This window comes from Marmota marmota, unplaced genomic scaffold, assembly GCF_001458135.2.
Source record: "Marmota marmota marmota unplaced genomic scaffold, marMar, whole genome shotgun sequence".
Classification (NCBI taxonomy): domain Eukaryota; kingdom Metazoa; phylum Chordata; class Mammalia; order Rodentia; family Sciuridae; genus Marmota; species Marmota marmota.
This window is the reverse complement of record NW_025999925.1, coordinates 15,242,667-15,267,274: the sequence shown is the minus strand read 5'-3', so window position 1 is coordinate 15,267,274 and position 24,608 is coordinate 15,242,667. Positions and strand designations below refer to the sequence as shown.

The 24,608-nt window shown below is 36.0% G+C and overlaps 1 protein-coding gene across 26 annotated transcripts in view; it reads left to right on the top strand.

Moving 5' to 3' along the window:
- Mef2c (myocyte enhancer factor 2C) overlaps positions 1-24,608 on the top strand; it is a 164,656-nt gene that overhangs the window by 98,966 nt on the left and 41,082 nt on the right. For 21 of the 26 annotated variants that reach the window (XM_048800270.1, XM_048800255.1, XM_048800254.1 and 18 more), the window contains one exon: positions 23,541-23,684. In XM_048800270.1, the coding sequence (XP_048656227.1) occupies positions 23,541-23,684 (144 nt within the window). Of the gene's footprint in view, positions 1-23,540; positions 23,685-23,743; positions 23,882-24,608 lie in introns of all 26 variants that reach the window. The other 5 variants (XM_048800266.1, XM_048800276.1, XM_048800265.1 and 2 more) reach the window with 2 other exon arrangements.

Genomic DNA, 24,608 nt, shown 5'->3' with positions numbered 1-24,608 from the left:
TAAACTCAGTAACTATTTAGAGCTACTGTTCTAGAATAAGAAACATTATAAACAGTAAGCTGTACAATGAGTATTTGGTTTATTCTTACATCTTAAAAATTTACAAGAAAATTGATATATGAATTAATAATAGTAACTCCTCTTCCACCGCTTCTGAATTAGATACATTTGTTTTCCAAAATAGCATGCAGATTACTACTTAGTCATAAACAAATAGCATTACATTTCCCCCAAGGAAATCATGTTATAGAAAAACTGAGGTTAGAGTTACCCTGAGCATAAACTACTAAGCTAAAACCAACTCCATTCTTTTTCTCTTTTTTGTTTGAAAACTGAACCTCTTTCAATGTTACACTTTTTTGTTTTGTTTTGTTTTTTCAATGCTGGGAATTGAACCCAGAGCCTTGGATATGCTGGGCAAGTACTGTAACACTGATCTTTATCCCTAGTCGTATTGTACAGATTTGCAAATAAATGATGTATTTAGCCTCCATGGTATAACAATTACAAACCAAGTCATTTCTGTTATGTGAATTCTTCCTGGATAATAAAATCAGATTTCAGATGAAATGAAATAGATCTATACTAACCAATAAGATAGTCACTGGTCATATGTGGCTGTAGAAACTGAAATTAAAACTACAAGTTTAAGTCCTACTTTTGACTAATCATACTTGAAGTATTCAATATCTGTATGAGACTAGTGGCTCCCTTGGAGAACTGTTCATCATCGAGGAAACTTTGTATTGGGCAGGGAAGTAAATGGTGAAAGTGGTCAATCTAACACACTCGTTCGCTGAGATAACTGGCATGATGATTGATGGATACATCCTACTGAAGGACACATAAACTGGAGAGCAGTTAGTTATTTCATCCTGTATTCCTGCAGCAAACATTTATTACATGCCTACGGTGCATCAGAACCTTCTGGGGCAGAGAAACCCAGTTAGGAAAACTGAGCCACTCAGTGTTTATTCAAGGAACAGAATATTTGTTAAAATAAATGTGATTTTTGTGGAGCACAATGAAAGAATAGAGAGATCACTGAGCCTGAAATTACTCTGAAGAAGAAGAGAAAATGGAGGAAGGACAGGGAAGATGAGTAGTAAGAAAGTAGAAATAAGCCTGGTCTTTTCTGAACTTTTCCAGCAGGGGAAAAAATAAAAGCGTGCATGCACACTGTTTATTCTCATTTTTCCAAATTAGATATGTGTGGAATTTTGTCTTCATCCAGGATTCGTAATTTCGTCTCTTTAGCTGTGGTTGTTCTGAATTAATTTCATGTGGGGAAATAGAAATGCATATAGTGATTTTTCTAGTGTTATTTAAAGCATTATTATGAGAGTTCATCTTTTAAATTTTACTTTTAGGGAATAGAACTTTAAAAGCCCCACAAATTTGTAGGAAAGATAAAAATTTTATAGCAACATCACACAAATTATATAACCTTTCTTGTTGGGATTCAGGTCTATTCTCAGTGTTAGTATCGTCTACTCTGAGTTCCCTCTAAGGACTGACAGATTATAAAAGGTACCAGGGCCCATGGTAAACTGTTCAGTTATAAACGTTGGTTTTATTTTCAAAGTCAAGATAAAAGTTCAGGGAATAAAAAGTGACAACCATAGAGAGAGAGAAAATCAGTAACCACTTAATTCAGGATTATATAACCTTTTATGTTAATAAGTCTATCATTAAGTAAATAGAATTTTATATAAGTAACTATAACATTTTACATAAACTAAGAAGTTCTAATGAAAGTCAATGGATTGATTTTTTTTCTTTTCCTCAAGTATTTATGAAGTATTTATGCAAAGCATTATACCCTGGGAAATACAATGATTATGACATATTTACTGCCCTCCAGGGCCAATAGTTCAGGTGGACAAAACACACACAGGATCTGTTCTTCATTCAGCAGATATATTGATAAGTATGAAGACCATGTCAAGCATTGTGCTAGTTACTGATGATGCATCTGTGACTCACATAGTCAATTATCAGCACCATAGTGAGACCTGAAGTGCAGTAGGCTGACAGAGGCAGAAGAAAGTAATTACAGCTGTGATCACCTGAGAACATCTCATAGTGGATTTTAGACGAAAGCATGACCTTGAATGATAAGTAGAATAAGCTAATATGCTAAGCAGTCTGCAAGCCATTTATTCCTATTTAAAGTAAAAGACTAATAAATGTTGTGATAGACATTAAGTGCATAGACATTAAATGCAGATAAATGTAAGTGTAGTAATATGTAGACATTAAATGCATGTATATACCTATATGCACACTTACTTGTATATATAGATAGCAGCCTTTATTTTGTTTTCCTGTTAGCATTGGACTTTTAAGTCAATACTTACTCTACAAACAGATGGTTATGATTTCTTGAGAAATTCCACAGAATACAAATGTTAGAAAAATGCAGTAAATATAACTGCCTTTAAGTTTGATAAAAGGTTCAACCTTAGAGTTGCATCCCACATCCTTCCTTTAAATTCACAGATGAATTCTTTTCCCCCTACAAATTCTAAAACATGATACATTTGGCTGAGATGCTGGAAAATTGTTACATGCCTGTGTAGCATTCTTATAACCTAATCGTTCCTCAACTTTTCTCGCAGTTTAATCATTGGAGAATGTTCTTTGTTTTCGTAGTCACTGTTTCACATAGTAACAGCTTGTTGTATTTTGGTCTGTTTGCCAGAGGGTAGGTTTATTTTTAAAACCCTGAACTCTGAATTTTTCTTTATTTTTCCAAGATTGAAAGCAGCTGAAATGCCTGGAGTTACAGGTTGAAGGCTGCTTTTACAATATGTGGAGGGAAGCTTCTTTCCCTCCTCCCTTTGTGTGTGTGTGTGTTTTAATTTTTTCCCTAACAAATGTCTTCTAACTGGCAGTTGTCTAAAAATAGAAAACTGCTTAACTAAAAATAGCCTGGCTCTCAGTCGTGCCAAGGAAAATGGAGAGGAATAGGCGTGGAATAGAAGGCTGAGTAATCCAGTTCTATTCATTCAGAGAAACCTTTGAGAATGCGGGCGATGATAAAGTGGCCTCCAAAAACCACAGGCCTGACTCTCTCTTCAGACTTCTAGGTGCCAATAAACATTTTAGCCCCAGGATACTTTTTTTCCCCCTCATAGGTTGTAAACATTTTCTGAAAGACAAGGCTTTGTTTCACAGAATGTGACAAATTGCCATAACTAACTTTTGTAAGGTCCTAAAAATTCATAATTGTAAGATGCATTTTAAAAGAGCATCAGAAATGAAAGTGCTGTAAATTAATGTACATGATGTAATAATTAAGAGGAAACTATTGGAATAAAAAACCCTCTTACTCCTCCCAAACTCAAAACTTTAAAAGAGTTTCACAGAAAGAAAATTATTCCTGTGATTCACTGTAGCTGGAGAACAGCTGACTCATTCTAGCTTAGTTCCCTTTGACATGAAATGCTGCTGCTGACAGTACATCCCCTTGATAAACCAATATTATTCTATTTCTTACCATTATAATTTTCACCCAAGTAGATTTTTACTTCCAATTTTTTTAATGAAGTAGAAATTACTTTGAAAAAAATAACATTTTGAGAGTAGGGTGGCTTTCAGTTTCAGGAAATGGAATTCTGAGTAACCCATAAAAATATTTTTAAAAAATAGACTGGGTTTTGCAATGGTAATGCTCCCTGCTCCTCATTTTGTTTTGCTAATCTGAATAACCAGGTCAAACATAGCAACAGGGTATGGAACTGTCAGTACAGTTCATGGGGTTATATGGGTCTGAGCATTGTTATGTTCAGTTCCTGTAATGCTGCTGGTGATAAGACTCTTGAGACAAAGGCCTATAATTGATGAAAAGAGGGTTAAATCATTGCTAGAAGAATCAAAGTCCTTGTATCTGTGTACATCGACTCTTCTGGGCTCCTTCCGTCTTGTAAAGCATTTTGTCGTCTTGCATGTTGGCCCCCTACTGCTCTTTGTAATGGATGCAGACCACAAGTGATTCCTTTATGCAGCATACAGGGTGTAATTGTGTCTGTGTGGTGTATTAGTAATTACCAAGCTGAATTCCCATATTGTATCTTTACTGCAGGCATGGAAAAATAGGACATACAATCCTGCATAACCATTTTCAACCTAGATAGTGAGCCACTTAGAGCTCTATTCCAGGGACAAAGCCTTTCATATGCACACTTTTTAAACAAAATTCTCATTGTTGAGTCATTTCTGCTATGCAGGATAAATTTGGTTTTGTAAAACTATTATCTTTGATGTTATATTATTCAATTTTGACTCTTCAGCAAAACCTTTGTAATGTGAAAAATACTGGCTCTTTTTAATTGCTGAAATAAAAGATTTAATATTGCTAGAATATAATAGTGATAGGTGCTATAGTTACTCTGCTAGACTATAATATAGAAAGAACAGTTCATGAATTATACCACATTTTGTAACATTCATGAACATTAAATATTATTTTAGTAGCATTTTCACCTTAAATTGTTACTTTCAGATATAATGACTCAAGCACGATTCAACTAAAGAAAAAGCTGTTGACAAATTTTTGTTACAGTAAACATATAAATTAATTATTAATTTCTTTGCTATAAAATTTGTATTCATCCTTTATGTATTATGTAGCTGATATTGATTTGACTTCCTCCTAAGCTTTGGGTATTATTGTTCACAATATTATCTATCTACAATAAAGTCAAAATAAGACAAGTGGATTGGCTTAAACAAGAGAAAGTATAATGACTTTTTGCTCAAATGTTAAAATGACAGTTAAAACCATCAAATAGAATAGAAAGAAATCAATATGGTTATTTCATTAGTGATAATCAATGCAACTAGATTTATTTGTGAATTATTGATGCATACAAAATTCTAACTGTATTTTTACCTTCAAATCTAAAAGTGGTCTTTCAATTTTTTAAGTTTATTTTTTACTTTTACTGTATATGTTTTTATTCAGGCAATGATTAGACTCCTAGGATGCACAGAATTCCATAATGGTGCTAGAAGAGAGAGAAGTTTGGAAGACACGGTCTGTGACCTCATAAAAATTAGTGTAGCTAAGGTAAAAACTACCCATGGGAGTCACAATATAACTGAAATATTTGGTAGAGGCAGCATGGCATGGTGTCAGGGGGCATTGGTTCTGGGGATAAATTGCTGGAGTTCTTAGCCTATTTCCACAGCTTGACTAGCTGTACATCCTGGGCAACTTACTTAAACTCTCTGTGTCTTAATTTCCTTATTTGCAAATGATGCCTAATAATAGTACCCAGTACATAGTCACTGTAAGAATTAAATGAACGGGTATTTGTAAATCACTTGGAACCAAGCCTGCACATAGTAAGGTTTACCATGGTGGTTACAAAAAAAAAAAAAAGATGATGACGATGACGACGACACATGTAATCAAGTGATAATAATTGCTAGGAAGCAAAATATTTTAAAACTCAGAAAAAGGCAGACATGACTGCCATTTTTTAGGCTCAAAAAAGTCAAAATCAGAAAAGTGGGTACAGACTGATGAAAAGATGTGGCAGACCTTTCAAAAGACCAGTTATGCAAAGTCACAAGAAGAAAGGGAATAAAGTCATGAAAAATATTAGTTTTATAGGAATAGAGTGTTCACATACAGGAAGAGACAGAGGGTAAAGCAAATGGGAACAAGGAGACAGGTAAATCAGGAGCTTGAATGTTTGGTGTGGAATTAAATGCAATAAAATAGGTATGAGAAAGGTAACATATCTCAAGCAGAATGGAATAATGACAACCAACTCTTTTTTTTTTTTTTTTAATTTTTATTGTGGGTTGTTCAAAACACTTACAAATTTCTTGGCATATCATATTTGACACTTTGATTCAAGTGGGTTATGAACTCCCACCTTCACCCCATACACAGATTGCAGAATCACATCAGTTACACATCCATTGATTTACAAATTGCCATCCTAGTGTCTGGACAACCAACTCTTAAGGAATGTTCTATTCGAAAATATAACGATCTCTAGAAGCAGTGCAGTTCAAAAGTGGAAGTGCCAAAATATTTTAATTTTGAGTAGTATATGCTAGAAAACCTAAAACCTTTCACTAGTATATTTTAAGCTATTTACGTCATCCTGTAAATATCTATGCTTCCAATGTCCAACAAATTATTTTTGAAATAGGCATATAACTTCAATTTACACTGATAATGTACACATCATTTCTCTGAGGGCTATTTATCACCAGTTATAGAGACCACAGGCAGTATATTTTAAACTCTCCAGATAAAGTTAAAGAAGAAATCAAAAACAATAAATTTGAAAGTTCTCAATATAATATGTGCATTCTTAATAAACACTTGAACAGATCAGGATAATGGGTGTAGTTTATACTGCAAAATATAAAGCCACTTACACTTTTCTGTGTAGACTAGAAAGTCTGCTTTAACATGTAAAGAAAGCCCAGCTTGCTGGGTGCTGTGGCACATACCTGTAATCCCGGCAGCTCAGGAAGCTGAGACAGGAGGATCTCAAGTTTAAAGCCAGCCTCAGCAATGGGGGGGCACTAAGCAACTCAGTGAGACCCTGTGTCAAAATAAAATACAAAATGGGGCTCAATGGTGGAGTACACCTGAGTTCAATCCCTGTACCAAAAAAGAAAAGAAAGTCCAGCTTTATAATGTAAGACAGTGTGGTATGGGAGATGAGCAGAGGTGAGTTTGGGAGTCAGACACACCTGGATTCTACCACTTTAATAAACTCTGATCTTGGGCAAGTTTGTTAACCTTCACTGAAGTGGTTAAATAGAGATAGTAAGCCTCTCATTTGGCCTTTTGTAAGAATTAAGCTTTTACTGTGATTTACACATACAAACACATACCTTTTGGACACCAGAAGCTTTAGTATATTTTGTGTTTACATTTTTTAAAGTTGTATGTAAACCATTGTATATAATACATGTATAACTATTTCTTATGAATTTCTTCAGATATAAAATCCTCACTATACAAATTTCAAAACTGGGGAAAAGGTAGGTAAAAGAAAAAAAACCATGAGTGACAAAATAATTTTATTAAGTAACGTCAAAAATAGAGTTGAAAAAAAAAATAAGTAGAACCCTCTCAAACAGAGGGCTTTCCCCAAGTTCTTCTGGTGAACTCTGGTAGATAGAGTTAGGATAATATCATTTATTCCTTGTTGTCCTCTGTGGACTACTGTATCTCTGAGGAAAGTCACAGTTACACAGAGAGAGAGAGAGAGAGAGAGAGAGAGAGAGAGAGAGAGAGAGAGAGAGAGAAACAAGAAAGGAAGAGAAGGAGAGGAGGAAGAGAGGGAGACAGTAAGAGAAGCAAGGAGTTGACTGAGATTTTTAAGAAGAGTAATTGCATATCCCTATGCTGCTAGCTTCTCTTCTGACAAAAAAAAAAATAAGTAATTGATTTCATTAAAGTACTAGCCAATCAATGGTATTTAGTGTGATGGTATTATTAGCAATAAAAATATATACATATCTTGCATTGGTTCTAGTATGAAACTGTAACTATCTTTGCCCTGGCTTCCTCAGTATTTTGATGGCAGTAATGATACATACTCTTGGAAGTGAGCCAAGCACATGCTAATGTATTACACATTTGGCTCAATTCCAAGTGAACAGGTGTTTTAAATATTCCAGTCACATACCCACAGTGTATATCGCTACTGGGGAAAGGAGATCATTTCTAAACCACTGATGTTTGCTCGAACCACACCTATTTCACACTGTGAAGACTTAGCAAAGATGAACCGGGATGGGGAAAGAGCTCTACTTTTACTGATAGGAGTGCAGCAAATTCTTACCTCTGAGGAGGCACCTTGATGTCTGGCTGCATAGATCAAGGCACTTGCTGATCAGCCTTAGGGGGGAAAAAAAAAAACACAGACATTTCAGCACTTGCTACAATTGAATTCCAACAAATGTGGAAGATTTTATTTATATTAGTGAAAACTGTGGTAAATTAGATGACAGCAAATTGTTATATTATGTTTAGGGGAAGAAATTTGTTTTTCATTAGAAACCACCATTCAGTGTGCAAACATCCTACCATTAAACAATCCCACTTTCCTGGGATCCTAATTACTAAATTGAACTATTTCTTTTGAGAGGGAAAGAAAACAGATAATAATAGCTGCACAGAAATACATCTACCCGGAAATAATACTGAAACTTCTTTCAAAATTCTTAGCTTCATGCTATATACATATTCTTTCTCTCTTTCCCTCCCTCTCTCCCTCCCTGTGTGCGTGCCTCTCCCCCCCACACACACCCTCTGTCTCTCTCATACATTCACCAATGTGTGCAGTTCGAGCAGATGAACTCATATGTAACTTCCATTTCACTAAGCACAAGTTCCTCTGTCAGATAAACAAACTTCCATCGATCTCTATCTATGCCTTTGGCTTCAACAAGAAAGTAATGCACTAAGGTTGGAAAAAGGATTTCTAACTTCTCCCAGCCACCTGCCTTAACCTCATACTTCATCTTGGTATACCCCAGATTCCTTTGATGATTAGTCAATAGCATGCATTACCTCATGGAAACAGACTTTGAACCCTGTTTTGCTTCCTCTTTTAATGGTTATGTTTCCCCTCATCTTTTACCAGTGATCTTTAAAAAGAAGTGAGATTCTGCTCAGAATGATGATGATGGCTGTTTGAGGTATTTTGAAAGTATTAGGTGGTTAATATGTGGTTAGTATTATTTATTCAACAGAAAATTGACTTTTTAAGTCCAGGTAAAAAGCCAAGCATCATCACTGTAAACTTTTAAATATTATACAACTTTGTTTAATTTCAATTTTCAAAAACTCCAGTTTCCCATCTGGGAGACTGGGGTATTGGCCTAGCTGTGGGAAGCCTCCAGAGAAAACAAGGGAGCTCGCTGCGCAGTCAGTGCCTGTGGGTGGCATTTTCTCTGCTGAGTCAGGTCCCGCCAGCTGTTCCCCAGGCTTCTACCAACAGTTTGGATTTTCTGACAAGATGCAAATCCCAAGTCTTTGTGGTTCTTGAAACTCTCCTGTAATTTTCCTCTTCTCCTTAGAACTTTGGGAAATTTTCACCCAAGATTGCATCTTGCTGTCTTCCTCATAACTGGTGAAGAAAATTGGGAAGTTTTACAGTCATTTATTTTACTTATCCTGTCATCTGGTCTGTAAGGAAAAACAGTGCTACCTGCATCTTTTTGCAAAAAAAAAAAAAAAAAAAAGGAAAAGGAAGAGTTTGTGTAGCCATGACTAGAAAAAGAAATTTTATAGTGTTCACAAGATTTCTTCATGAACTCATCCATAGCTTTTGCCCAGAAAGAGATAGTATTTTCTCCATAAATTTATAATTTTTTTCTTTTCCTCAACATATCGCCTCAATTCCGGAAAAAAAAAAATGTAATCTCATTGTTATAAGACTTTGCCTTCCTCATCTACTCAGGCAAATTGAACTGAAGAGCTGAGCAGTTGATTTAATCTGAAAAATAAGGTGCCCCCAAAATAAAGCAAGCAAATTGTTTTCTTAGTAACAGATTTAGAGTTCTTACTAATATTATTTTGATAATTTCAATAAACCTGCACCCTGTTTTACCCAGAAAGCTTATGTAGGTATGTAGAAACTCAAAAAAAAAAAAAATTAAAGATTTGCTGGGCATTTTGTTCAAAGGATACATAGACGTACTCTTGGCTATCATATTTTGGGGGGCAGTGCAGGGAATTTAACTTACAGCATTGCACATGATAAACATGTGTATCCCCAGCCACTGGGCAGTCTTTATAATTGGACAAGCTTGCAGAGCAAAAATAGTCCAATAAATAACCAAGAAAGTAAACCCTGGAGCTCATACACAGATTCATAAACTTGATTCTAACCCTCATTAACTCTGTGGACTTGCCCAAGTTCTTGAACCACATCATGCTTCTTTTTCTTCATCTGTAGAATGGCATTCATAGTGGAAGAATGGTTATGAGGACTGAAAAAAATAAAATTTGTGCAAAGCTGCAGACTTGGTCCCTGGCATAGATGAATGCTCAATAAATGGTAGGTGTTATTGCTGAGGAACAGATTCAATGAAAATATTAAGAAAATTAATATTTTGACAGTGAGAGAAGACTGGTTTAATTTCCTTTTCATGCCATAGGAGAGGAAATGTTGTTTTTATAATTACCTAATAAAGAACATGGAAGAAATGATTGGGCAAATGAAAACTCTTAAGTGTACCACTGAACTAACAAAATCACTGAGATTTCATACGTTATGAAAATTGAAACATGGAACTTAAAACTCAGGTTCTGTATATTCCCACAGACAATGCTGCAATTACTGAAACCATAGTATCTAAAACAGCCTTCAGTTGAAGACTGCAGGGGCCAGCGTCCCAAGTCCACAGAAACTCTTTGGAGAAAGCTAGTAGGAGATCCAGAGGACAGGGCAGTCTGTGGGGCTGGCAGCCTCTGCTTGACCACACTGAGTTAAGACAACAATAGCCCAGCTGATGTCAAGGATGGATATCAGGCTGAACAAAAGTGCTGATGGCCTGTGATAAATTTTTATGTTAGAATGTAAAATGCTGAGCCCAGACACAATGAGTGGCCAGCTTACATACCAAGGGTCACTTGATGGGCTGACTTAATTTTTTCCTCTCTTTCACAGCACCCTGAAAGTCTCGCTCCATCATGAATTCTGATTTCCTCTTTTCCAATATCTATCATCTCTCTATCTTATGTTTATAATCTCTCTCATCATTCTCAATCCTTTCCCTAAACATTTTCTCTATATCCCTTACTACTTTTCATCTTCCAATATTCTCTCTAACATCTGTAACATCATGTTAAATTGGAGGTGACTAAATGCAAAACCTAAGACTATTACTATCTGTGTAATATATGAAGTCATGGGAAATGTAATTTTGTGAATTATGACTTAGGTCTAAGATTCTGGGACCATAGATTCATATTTGTGTAGTATTCATAGCATAAGGAAATTAAATTGAAACAAGTTTGGTTTTAATTATTAGTTAATTTAATTTGGAAATATAAATTTAGAAAAATTTAAGCCTGCCCTTAAAATAATAAGATAATTTAGTCAATGTAGGCCTTGATCAGCATTCAATGGTAATAATACTAGGCTTTCCAAAACACTTCTTATGAATATATTCTATTTATAGGTATTTAATTTAGAATGAAAGGTCCTATTTTTCACATGATGGAATGTATTAGGTATTTTCATAATCTCTTTGTAGATAAAACTTATGTCCTATTTAATCATTATACTCAGTTCATAATTTCCTACACTAATAAGAAAGGACCTTCACATTAATACAATAAAGTAGCAGGAACTACAGAGTAAGTCCAGGAGATGCAATCCCTGATAACAAATGAGCCAGGAAACTAGAGGGCAAGTCCCTGTGGAAAGTTAACCTGAGGGTCCTAACTCTGAAATGCTACTGGCACTTTTGATGTCACTCCTAGAAATACTCTGGTTATTTTTCTGGTACCAGCTGGAAATAATTATATTGTTAAGAAAGCAAATAGTGGTCCTTTGATTAATGAACTCAAAGCCTGCACTAATATATGAAAGTCAAAAGGCCCAGTAGTCCCCCACGTCTCAGGGAGACTCAGATAAAAGGCATAGGCTCTGAGTCCTGTGTGGAAACTGAGGCAGAAACTATGTCACGATGTGATTGTGAAGAACTATAATAGAAATACAGGAAGGGTGAGTTTAAATAATGAAAGCAATCGGAGTGATGCAAATATAGCAAAAGTTTTAGGGAAAAGGCTGAGACAGAGTTGAGGCATGTTTGTTTTTAAGCAAACTTTTTATTTACTTGAAGCTCGTTGAAAGAGTACCATCCACATTTGTCCCCTAGACATCTACCCAAGGAAGTTAAACATAAAACCTAACACCTGTTATCAGTTCACATGCCAGTTTTGTGGCAGTGAGGCAACACCTATGGAAGACAAGTAGACTAGACTTTGTCCTTCCTGCAAGTTTAAGTACCATAAATACTGTAGTTCATAGTATGATGGGTGAGGTAATAAGTAGGAACCAGTATTAAAAAAAAATGAAATGAGGGGCATTGAAGTTTACTGCTGTGCATTTTGGAGATTCAGTCTGTGGGGCTTTCTCAGCACATGCGTGAATGTGGATAGGTAGAGGTTTGTTCCAGTTGACATCATATAAACCTGACAACCTTTACCTTCTAGCCAACCCTTTCAACCTTCAAGGAGGCTTCCCCCTGCCTCCATATCTGGCAGCTTTCTGGCCTTGTTCACCAGAGTTTCCTGTGTGTAGATCAGATTTGATGAAACTCCACTGCATCTTGTCTACTGGTTTAACTGGTCTAGCCCCAGCCACTCATTGTATCTTGGATACTGTCTACTAAGCAGGAAGTTTGCCATTGCATCAACTAGTAAATGAAAACATTAATGCTGCATTAACCAAGTCCCAGGAGAAATTTTATGTTGAAAGAGACAACCAGGACGAGTGAGGCTGGAGACCAAGACTGCTGGCCTTTGACAGAATTAATATTACTTAGGCTAAAGGAAAGAGAGGAAATTCAGCATTCATGGTGGGGAAGCTTGGATTTCTGGCCACAAGCTTTTGTCTGTCTGAGCCTCCTTATTGTCTGTCACCAGGCCGTCGTTAGCAGTATTCTCCCATAGGACACCTGTCCGAAGGAGTTAACTGATTTGTCACAACATTCAACTGCCAGATACTGTGTTAGTTGCCAAGGATAGAAAGCCCTCAAGAGACTTCATGTCTGCAAGAATCTTATCATCTAGAAAATGAGATAAAAACAATAATACAGGCAGCAATGATATGAAATAAATGGTAATTATAAGTTCTGTGGAGGAATAAAAGGGACATATTAATTCTATTAACTCTGGTCCACACAATTCTTTCCTTTTGTAATTTAAATTCACCAGTGAGAATAGTGGATGGTGGGGTTCTGCAGTGGGTGTTGCTAGGGGTAAATGAAACATTTATCCCGAGTACAAAACTGGTAGCTTCTGTTTTCAGATCCCACTGTAATTCCACTTTAAATAAGAACCTCTTGTTTTCTGTAGTCTTGAGTTTCATTATTCTTTTATTTTGTTTTTTGAGTAGCACCCATGTGCTGGGCACATTAAAGTTGCTGTGGATATAGAGGTAAAAAAGATAAAGTCTCTCCTCTTGTGGAGGTTTTCTCTGACACTGAGACTTCCTCCTCTGGCAGCCACAGTGACTGTGAGTTACATATTGTCCTCACATCATCTCAGTAATGCTCGGCACTCCTGAGACCATGTTTCTCTCTAACCCACCATAGCAAGTGAGTATTGAGCTGTCCCTGCTAACACAGTTGTCAATACAGTCTCTGGGATGTCATGTAACAGGCTTAGGCACAGCCCTCAGAATTTGGGTTCAGGAGAGTCTTCCCGGGAGCTAACTGGGAAGATGGAACAGATCTCATTGTAAGTCACCATGGAATAATCAAAACAAAAATTTTAATGAAGAGGGCTAAAAGCCACTCATTGGAGAGCAGACTGGTTTATTAGGAAGAGTGATAAATTAATTTTTAAAAGAAGATTCAAACCTCAGGTCATGGAGGAAGAAGTTGAGGATACCATCTAGAATTGGCTCTTCAGAATCTCTCCACCTGCCATTTAAAAAATTGAGGGATAGATAGCCGGGCACAGTGGCACACACCTGTAATCCCAGTGGCTCAGGAGGTTGAAGCCGGAGAAATGAAAGTTCAAAGCCAGTCTCAGTAAAAACAAGGCACTAAGCAACTCAATGAGACCTTGTCTCTAAATTAAAAATACAAAATAGGGCTGGGAATGTTCAGTGTTCCATTGCCCCTGAGCTCAATCCCTGTTACCTGACCCCACCAAAAAAAAAAAAATTGAGGGATAGAAAAGAAGTTAGTGAATATTTTCACCTCTGTCCCAGAATGAAATTTGTTATTGGTACATGTTGGTCCTGTGACTTAGGAAATGAAAAATATAATACTGTGAATGAAGGGCAAAGAGAGGGTTTCCCTACTCAGGCAACCCAGATGGGTCAGGCTCAAGCTGGTTAGAACGCTAGTTCTCTTGAACCTTCAGAGTCCCGGGGTAGAAGAAGCATGTTAGGCAGAAACCCAATTTAACTTAAATCCTGGGAGTCGTTTGCTAAATGAGGATTTGTGAATCTCCTCAGGTATCATAAAAATTGACAATCATTTGCCAGTCCCCAGTTTTTATTTTGCATGTCTATTGAAAGCTCGCTGTATATTCTCCTTTTCTGATAAGCTGATGATAAACTAGAGATCCCAACCAACAGAAATTCCTCAAGTCCATCAGTGGTAATGTCCTTGTTTCTAATTGAATCCTAGAAATAGAGGATGCACAGAGACATCTCTTGAAATAATTTTGGTTCTCAAAATGTTCATGTCCTCATGGCAGTAACTTAAAGCACCAGCAACCACAAAAACTCCAGGACCATGAGCAGGAAAAAAATCTAAGTGCAAATAAATCTAATCATTTGTTCCTCATGCACTGTGTATGTGTTATCTCCATTGTGTCTTTGGCTCTCACAGGCATATCCTGTGCAGTAATCATGAAGTCTTTACAGAAATTGCTTTAACCTACCAGAACTTGAACGCCTAACTTGTTGATGTAATAATCTTATTAAAACAAATAAATAGCACTGCTACCTAGGGAGACCATACAGCTCATTTCAATTAATCTGTCACTGTTAGAAAATATGACTATCAAGTTTGATAGGTTATTCATTTATCCAATGAACAGTTAACTAGAACCTATACTGAATCTTCATGTTAACCACGTGTTTTGTTGGGGACCAGAGATACCATTCCTTATAGAACTTGACATCTGATGCTGACAGACATGTAAAAACATAAATGGCAATATTATATACCCCATATAGAAAGCACACACATACACAAAAAAATCAAGGACTGCAAGGGTACAGAGAAGGGAATCCCTGAATGCCTATGAGTGCTAGGAAAAACCTTGCTGAGCAAGTGATGACATGAGGGAATAGGTATTCCAGTATGACTCAGGTCTGTGCATCAGAGAAGGGAAGTAAACAGGAATATTCCAAACAGGAACAAATAACATACCCAGAGAGTGTTTTGAAGTTCGTATCTGACTTGTAAAATGCTCAAAAATCCCCCTTAGCCAGAACACCACATGCTGGAGAAGAGAGGAATTGAGGTGGGAAGAACAGGTGGAAAGTTTGTGTGCAAGCTCTTGGGTGTGGCTCTTGGGAGCCACTGTGGATTTTAAGGAGAATACTGATAGGATTAGATTTACATTATAATTAAGCCCTGTTGGAAGTATGAAGGAGATTGACTGGAAGGTAAGGTCAGAAAACAAACCAAAAATGGGAAACAAAATAGCAAAAGTAATGATAGTTGAGTCAAGAGATGATGAGATTGAGAGTGATTTCTGAGCTTCTGGCTTGAGCAGCCAAATTGTAACCTTTGCTGAAAAGGGAACAGAGATAGGTGGAATCAAGAAAATCAATCAAGAAATCACGGTGTTGTAGTAGAGATATGGGAAATTCTGTAAAAACAAGGATACGTCTGAAAGCCCTGAGCTTATGATAATAAAAAGGTCTAGGCTGTAGGCCACTTTCATTTCAAATGACTAATCATGTGTTGACTCAACTTATGAATAAAAAGGCATTTATAACTAGATAAGATTCCAAATCATGGAATCATGTTTTGGTTTTTGTTTCCTTGCAATACTGAAAATCAAACGTAGAGTCTTGTGCATAGGCAAGTGCTCTACCATGAGTTCCATTCCATTCCAAAAATTATTTGAAACTTAATCTGATCATCCAAGATAACATGCACCTTTTTTATTGTTGTTAAAATAAGTTGGTAATGGTTTGTAAAAGATGCTCCAATTAATTATTTTTAAAGCATCACTGACTAGATTTAGCCTGTCCCATTTGCAAGTAAAATGCCACAATATAAAAAGGTTGGCATGTGAAGTTACATTCACATTATATACTTTCGTAAAACCTGCATTTAGATTTTTGTTATTTTTCTTTTGTTCTCAACCTTTTTAAATTTATAGTTCTGTCTTTTATTTTCCTTCCTTTTTTACAAACCAACAGCATCCATTCTTCAAAACCACCTACAATTCTTTTGCATAACAGTTCTTATTTTCTTAACTTACTTTTTAACAATTATTAGTATTTACTGGGTATATTATCATGCATTTCAATTGTTACATATGCAAGTGCTTCCTGCTTAGTATTTGACTTAGGATCTCTCCTGGTTGCAGGATATCAGGGAGTGTTTCATGGCTGGAATGTGCCAGATTTCCCAGCTCAGTCCTGTTCTAATCTGGCCTCATGATGCATGCCTTGTCCAGGTTCCAGGAGAGCTGTGGTGGAAGAATCCTTAAAAACTCCAAATGCTGACCTATCCTGAGGAAGTCTGAATCATCCAATTGGCCCTAGAATCACCCTGATTTTCCATGAATTCCCCCAGGCTGAGGTTGGCCCAGAACAAAACCAAAGTCAGAGCCTAGCAGAATAGTAGAGCAGTAGACCAGCATCCAAGGATTAGGGGGAAAAAAATGAACTTTGCCCAAGAATTTTAAAACATGCTTATTTCAAATTTATAGTATCTGACTCACGTTCACAAAAACTTCCCCGTGCTCTTTCCTACAGAGCTTTTGTTTTTTTTTTTTCCTAACATTTACATTCTGCTGAAAACACTACTCCCTTCTTTTCTGCTTCCATGCTAAATTTTGTGCCCTCTTTCCTGCTACCCTTTAGATCACAGATATACTTATGACTTCCTTCAATGATTTCTTCAATATGCTTTTTTCAAGATTCCATGTTTAAACCAGTATCCCAGTTTCTAAGCATTCAATGATATGAAGCTCTTGTCATAATCAGTTTCATACATAGTACAAATTATGCCTATACTGTATTGCTTTCAGGCTTAACAACTGTGTATTTCAAAACATGGTAAATTTGCAACAGTTACTTAAAAAGCAAAATATTGAATTTTAACATAATAAAGAGTAATATAAGATCACAAAAACATATTATAGTTGCAAAAATACTCCCTGAGACTACTCTTTCTCTTTCTAACCTTTGAAGATCCTTTTCTGTTCTCTTCATCCATCCACTAAGTCTGTCATTAAGTCTGCAAACATTTATTAATCTCCTAGGGACTGATGACTAGTCAACAATCCCTACACTCCAGGAGCTCAGGATGATGGGAATAAAAACATGTAAACAAATAATCTGGATCACAAATTTAGAAAAAGTATCTTTACATCCAGAGGACCACAAACAACTCCTGACACATATTAGTTATTAGCAAATATGTTTCAAGGGGTCTGGTCCCACTACCATCCCTGCCTCCAACCAGCCAGAAACCTCTGCATACATTAATACTGTGGAAATGTGTGTTCTGTTCATTCAGCTAGCATTTATGGAACACCTACAGTATGTCAGACTGTCTATACTGAACCTCCAAAGTGAATAAATTAAATGACTTTGTTAAGGATCTCTCAGGGTAGCAAAGGAAGTAAACCACATGCATGATCACTGTTGTATGATTTAGGATATAATAGAAAAATGTATAAAATAAAATGAATGCATCAATGTGGGGAGAAATTAATTCAGCATGGGTGATGAGAAGTCTATAGAGAGGAGATGGAAGAAGAGCCCAGGTGGAGAAAAGACCTCAGTGTGAAAGGCAAGTTGCTATGGACATTACTTCTCACCTCCTGGGAAGTATGAGGAAAGGCCAGGTGATCCCTGGTGATCTCATCCACACTGAAATCCTAATACATCTACAAACTGTCACCATATAAATGTTTATATGAAATAATCTGTGGCCATTAGGAGACAGGTGGGGGATATATCCTTATGTTTAGTACATTAAAAGTCTTTCAAATCTTTAATTAGTGTATTTTATATTCTGTATTGAAAGACAAAAAATAATTCAGTGAAAAAATTCAAGTCCAATGTTAAGATTATCTTTTGAGGTATGACATAAAAACAAAAACAATAAAAATCTCCAATTCTCCCCTCTCTCCCCAGTAGAAGTAAATGCCTGGAATCTGGAGAAGAAAAAAAAAAAAAGGTGTTGTAAGGTTGTATATTTTCAACTTGTTAAAATTTTTTTCAAAACAAATGAATACCTATTGGTACAAGTTAATTTCCTCATATTCTGTATTGACTATGATTTGCTTATCTGATAAAAATCTACCTAGCAATTGCACTAGCTTTGTGGCATTTTAATATACATTTTTATTTCTAGAATAAAAACAAAGAACCATGGTATAGAAAGATAAAGTCAGACAATTTTTGCAGTGTTGATTATTGAAATGTATGGAGAAATTTCTTGGTAACTAGATCTCCCCTTGCCTACATGATCTATGCTGGAAAGCACACACACACACACACACACAAAAATTTAAGTACATTATTATAGGATAGTTCAGAGCTTTTATTTTAAAATTATATTGCCTTCTTTCAGATACAAAACTGTATCTGGTATATAGTTGGTATTTGATAATTGCTATATACATGTTAGAAGAGATAAGTCACAGAGCACCACCCTTAAGGTGGCCACTCCCCTGATGCTGGAGAGTCTGAAGCATCTTTGTGATAATGGGCATATCTGTGAGCCATGTGATGTTTAACAGCCATTCTCAGAAACTTTGTTCATGGCTAACATCCAGTTCATCTACACTTCTATTCCTACATGAATTTACTACTTTCTAAAGACTGTTTAGCTCATTACCCATAGACACTTATTATAGAGCTATGAAAGACAAAAAAAAAAAAAGTTTAAAATCAGAGGAAAGGAAACTACCTTTTCTAAGTCAATATCTTTTCCCTTGGCTTTTGTGTGAACATGGCATTCATGCAACTAATAGTAATAATTCCTTCACGTGCTCTTAACACATCAAACCTCTAAAGTCAGACTAACTAGCTATGAAGAAAGGGAGGTTATTTGGATTTTTAACAAAGGTTAATAAGAGTAATTTGGGGTTTTTCACAAAAGGACTTCAAATTTTAGCTGTACAATGGGAAGGCATAGAAAAAAAGATGATGAAAATATATATTCTAGAGGACTGAGACTGCAGACATGAAAAGAAATTGACTAGTCAGAAGCTTTTTCTGTGATGATGATTCTCTAACAAAAAGCCAAATTTTACTTAAATAGTATTGATACAATATATAGCATCGTCGTAACTGAAAAAGGTCAGTAATCTAGGTGTTTCTTTTTGCTAACAAGGCATAATTTTAAAGAGAAAAATAATAATAATAATTAAAAAATAAATTAAGAATGAAACCACCACGGTGTAGAAAAGGGATTTTCTAGTTGATAACATAATGCCTAAGACAAGAAATGAGAGCTCCATGTGGCATTCTTTTTCATTTATATTCCTTGCAGTAACGAAATAGAATCTGTTCCCTTACATCTATTTCATTAGAATTTTTGAAGCACCTGTCACCTATCATCATCATTTTATACATATTTCGAGTTTTTTTTCTGATGAACAAATGTAATAACACAGGTCCATATGTGCTCATGTCTGGGAGGAGAGATTCCATGTGGTTTTTGGATTACCTATCTGGACTCCTTCTCCCATTTATTGTTTGGAGTGTGTCACCTTCTGTCAATCTAATTACTTCTCTAAGAGTGGCTGTTCTCAGCTCACTGTATGACAATCGCTACTTTGCGAATATACCCGAGAAGCCTCAGCAGTCAATTGATGTACCCCAAAAGTGTCACTCTCAGGTGGCAGGCTAGCTCCCGTACACCAGCTCATTCCAGGTGTACAGAGTTCTCTGGAGGAAGAGTTCCTTTAGATGCCTAGTAAGAGAACCTGGTGGTTTCAAAAGATTTCTTGCTTTTTCGTGACATACAGAATCAATATTTTCAAAATGTAGTCAGCTGAGAGACATTTACTATATATCTGGAGGACGTGTAGCATCTATAAGAATAACAATTAAGTACATACATTGCCTGACCATTCACACTTGTAAAAGAGCAGAGAAGCTTTCAAAGGCCTGTGTCAGAGATTTTTATTTTGATAGAACAAGACTTGAAGGAATAATGCTTATTTATCCATTTAGTAAGCTCTTTAGTTCATATTGACTATTCATTACTGTGAATAGAGAGACTTGGCTGAATCTAACAGTAATTCCTTAGTCGTCATTAAACAGCTGTAGATTTTTAATATAATAAAGATAAAACTGCTCTTATAGCTCCAAATTCACACTATGGTATTCAAGTTTGTGCCATCACTTCCATTCTCAGAGCTTTATAATTCCACCATAATCATTTGTTCTTGGCAGAAATGTGTTACACAAGCACTCAGCTGAGGATAATATTTTTGAACAATTTTTTAAATGTTCTGGTGATGTGATTATGGGAATTTGGAACTCAGTATTAATTTGCTCTTGAATTTTGCGTTTATATGTCTCAAAAAGCCCTGTTTCAAGTAACACGATTTAACTTGAATCATTACTTAAATACTGGCAGTATGCATTGCAAGATAATATAATCAGATAAAAGAATTTATTGGTAGAAAGTGAGTCATTGTTCCCCCTCCCTATCACTGCTGTTTCCTTTGTGACTCCACACCACCTGCTTTGTTTGCTTAACAATTCATATAATTCTTCAGGTACAAAGTGAGATGTTGATCTAATTGTTTTTTTAATCAGGGAGCTAAGCATTTCATTGAACAATAGACATTCCCACTTGACTAAAATTTGATGTGCAAGAAGTATCAATATTTTAGCCATATTCTCATACTTCAAATTTTCCCAGAGCAAGTTTTTTTTTTAAATTTCTACTTCATTTATCCCAGTATTCAGTCTGCTACTGTAATTGAATATGAATTGGAGAAATCTAGTCTGCATCTCTCACTTCACAAGCTTAGGAAAGTTTGGATGGGGAAGGGTGGTCTCCACATGGTCACAGGCAATAGCTGATGCTTGGATCCTCATATTTAGCTGCACTGGCTGGTGTAAGATTTCTGTAAACTCATTGTGAAAGGCTTGAGAGATAATGAGTTAATATTCGTGGAGATTATTCAACAAAGTGTAGTTGATATTTGAATTTTTATAAACCAAACACAATATCTATCCCCTCAAAGCTTTGTAAGAATATTTAGCACACATGCATGTGCCAGATGGATTGTAATGACAGTTGATAGGCCTCTCCTAACCCTTGCGTTCTGTTGTCAGGAGTCTGCATAGCAAAACAACTAGAATTTTTACAATAAGACTTATTGGGTTAAAGACATGGGTGCACATTGAAAAATCTACTGTCTACTAAGACTATGAATTCACATTACATAAGTCTTTAAATCAAAGGTTTGTATGAAGATATTTTAACATGCCTTATAGAAACATTAATGTTTTGAAAAATATCAGGTTTTCTCTTGATCTTACCTATTTTTCTCTACACAAGTGATTTCTTATGAAAATGTGCAATACGATGCATTTTTTTTTAAAAAGTGTAAAAATTTGCAGATATCAAAACAGAAACACATCCTGATATGACAAATTGTTATTACCCAGAGAAATGCTCTTGTGGTTCAGCCTAATGCTAACAAAATGAGTTTAAAGCCTAGGAAGTTAAGTCAGTGGATGAAATTATTAATGTATTGTGATGTCCTTTGGAGTACTATTATAAAACCCTCTACAAGTACTTATTCTGGGCCAAAAATGATGGCTGTAGATCTTTAATAGGGGGACAGGTGGCCCCACCAATTATAAATTCCCCAAGATTGTAAATGTATATTTTATCATCTTGTGTCAAAATATTCATTTTAATATTCAAACATTTTACCACATAATAAGCTGTAACCATATGTTTATTTGTTATATTATACCACTATAACATTAATAAATATTTACAGAGTAGTAGTGTATCCTAAATGTATTGCAATGGTAGCTCTTAGTTTGATTTTAAGTTAAAATCTTCAGTGCCTCAGAAATTAATTTTAAGTAATATTACATTTGTTACACATTGATAAGAGCCAAAGAATTAAAATTTTCAGACTGACACTCTCTTTTAAACTCATGTTGTTTTATTTATTTTCCCCAATTGCATGAATTAAAAATGGAGTGTTATCTCAGCTTTTAATTCCTTAGCTTAATGTTGCAACTTTTGCTTGATTTTTATGTGAATTCTATCTTTAATAAAGATGAGCTCTACTGAACTTTCCATTAGCAAGAGGCACAAAGGTACGCATCGCTTTGTAACTGATCTTGGTAATACCAGGAAAATTAGGAAATGTTGCTGGTCTATTAGTAATGAACATGGTGGGCTGGGGTTGTAGCTCAGTGATAGAGCACTTGCCTAGCATGTGTGAGGCACTGGGTTTGATCCTCAGCATCACATGAAAAAATAAATAAACAAAATAGATATTGTGTCCATCTACAACTAAAAAAGAAATCTTAAAAAAAATGAACATGGCAAGCTATGTGATTAATCAGATGTGTTATGGTATCTAAAAATATAGCATCATTTCTGTAAATCAGGTTGTATACAATTGAACTGACAACCATCAGCTTTAAAAAAAAATAGTAAAACTCAGGCCTACTGACTCATACTTTTTTGAACTGTTGCTGCAGTGTTATATTAGTATTTATCGTTCTGTGACAGCTGAGACCAGACCATACCTACAGGAGGAAGAAAGAAACTTTTAAGAAAAGGCAACAACTTTTCCCTTTCTTGTGTTGGAAGATAGTATCAGGGTGATTCCTACTCAGCTAAAACCGGGTGGTACTTTTGCTAGTTTGCTAGTTAGTGACTCGGTTGCCTACTTGGCAGTATTCTTTGGAACCCTTACTCAGCTCAGGGTAATGAAGCCCTAAGTTCAGCTGTTTTGATTTTTCTCGCAGCCTATGTTTAGGAAGATAATTTCTCAGTATTGTAAATTTCAATAGAGATTTTCACATATACTTTCTAACAAAAGTAATTCTCTGAATGAGCATGGCGTCTCAACATTCTCAGTCAGTGCTCAGTGAGCATATTAGCCGTGTTCTCATATGCCCTTTTGCTGTCAGGGATGTGGGAAGGGGCCAGGACACCATTGTTAGAGTCAAACTAGAGGTGTTTCCAACATTTCTGTTGTTGTCGTCATCACAGATTCTAAAATAGTTGTGCAACATCCTGACTTCTGATTTTTCTGTGGGAAGAAAGAGTGCTGCAGTTTGCCACCTTAATTATATTCTGCTGCAATTGTTTTTCACTAGTTAGTTCTTAAAACCCATATGAATTCCAAATCACCATACTTTGGTCCTGAAACCCTCTTGGTTCATTGACTGAATTTAGTTGTGGAAAGAATATATTTGTTATTTTTGTTTAAACAGATGATGAACGCTCTAATGAAATGAATCGTGCTTTTTACCTATGATTTTCTAAACATAATGTAGCATGTGTAATAACCTGAAACACTGGACAGCTTGAACTTTTGTAACATCCCTGAATGTCTCTTACAGCCTTTGTCTAGGTTTGAACTTTCCAAAAATTATGTATTTCAGACGTTGAGAAAGAAGGGCCTTAATGGCTGTGACAGCCCAGATCCTGATGCAGACGATTCAGTAGGTCACAGCCCTGAGTCTGAGGACAAGTACAGGAAAATTAACGAAGATATTGATCTAATGATCAGCAGGCAAAGATTGTGTGTAAGTACTCGGAACTCCCTTCATTTTTTTTACTCTTGATATTTCTCTGAACCTGGCAGGCATTGAACAAGAAAGAAAACAAAGGCTGTGAAAGCCCCGACCCTGACTCCTCTTATGCACTCACCCCACGCACCGAAGAAAAATACAAAAAAATTAATGAAGAATTTGATAATATGATCAAGAGTCATAAAATTCCTGTAAGTACCAAAGGTAGATGGCTGGTCTGCTGATAACTGCTGCAGTAACACACCTTAACCCTCTCAGTGATGGCTTGCTTTAAGAAGCACTCAAAGTCAGGTAAAATAGCCATCTCATCCCATGGGCAGTGCATTTAGAAAGCGAACCCCTACGGGATGCTGAAATTACATAATTGCAAAGAGTTGCCATCGAGAAGTTCATTCCGAGGTAGAACAGTTCACAGGAGGAAGAGAAAGATCAGTGTGACACACCCTGAATTTACACAACCTTTTAAAACACAGTTCACACAAATCAAGATACATAAGTAAAACAGTAGAATCACTTTCTGAAGAAGTTTGAAGATTTGCTCTATAATACGTGGATATATGGTGTGCTGAGACCAGATGCATGAGAAGAACTGCAGTTCTCTCACATAAAATGACAGTCATCACTTAAATAAAAGCTGATTTCTGAATAAAACTTCTGCCCCTCCCCCTACACATGAAACTCAACAGCACTGAAGGGTTAAAGCTAATGCTCGCTGCAGGGAACAGACTGCATGAAACCTAATGGTAAGATTCCAACGTTTGTGTGCTGGGGTGATTTTAAAGCTTTATCAGAACATTATCTGCTTTGCCTACACCAACATATTTCATGCTTTAACATTTGGCTAAATTTTGTCTTAACCAGTTCAGAAAATTTCTAACAAACAATCATATGCCTTGCCAGATATTTAAGAGAAATAAC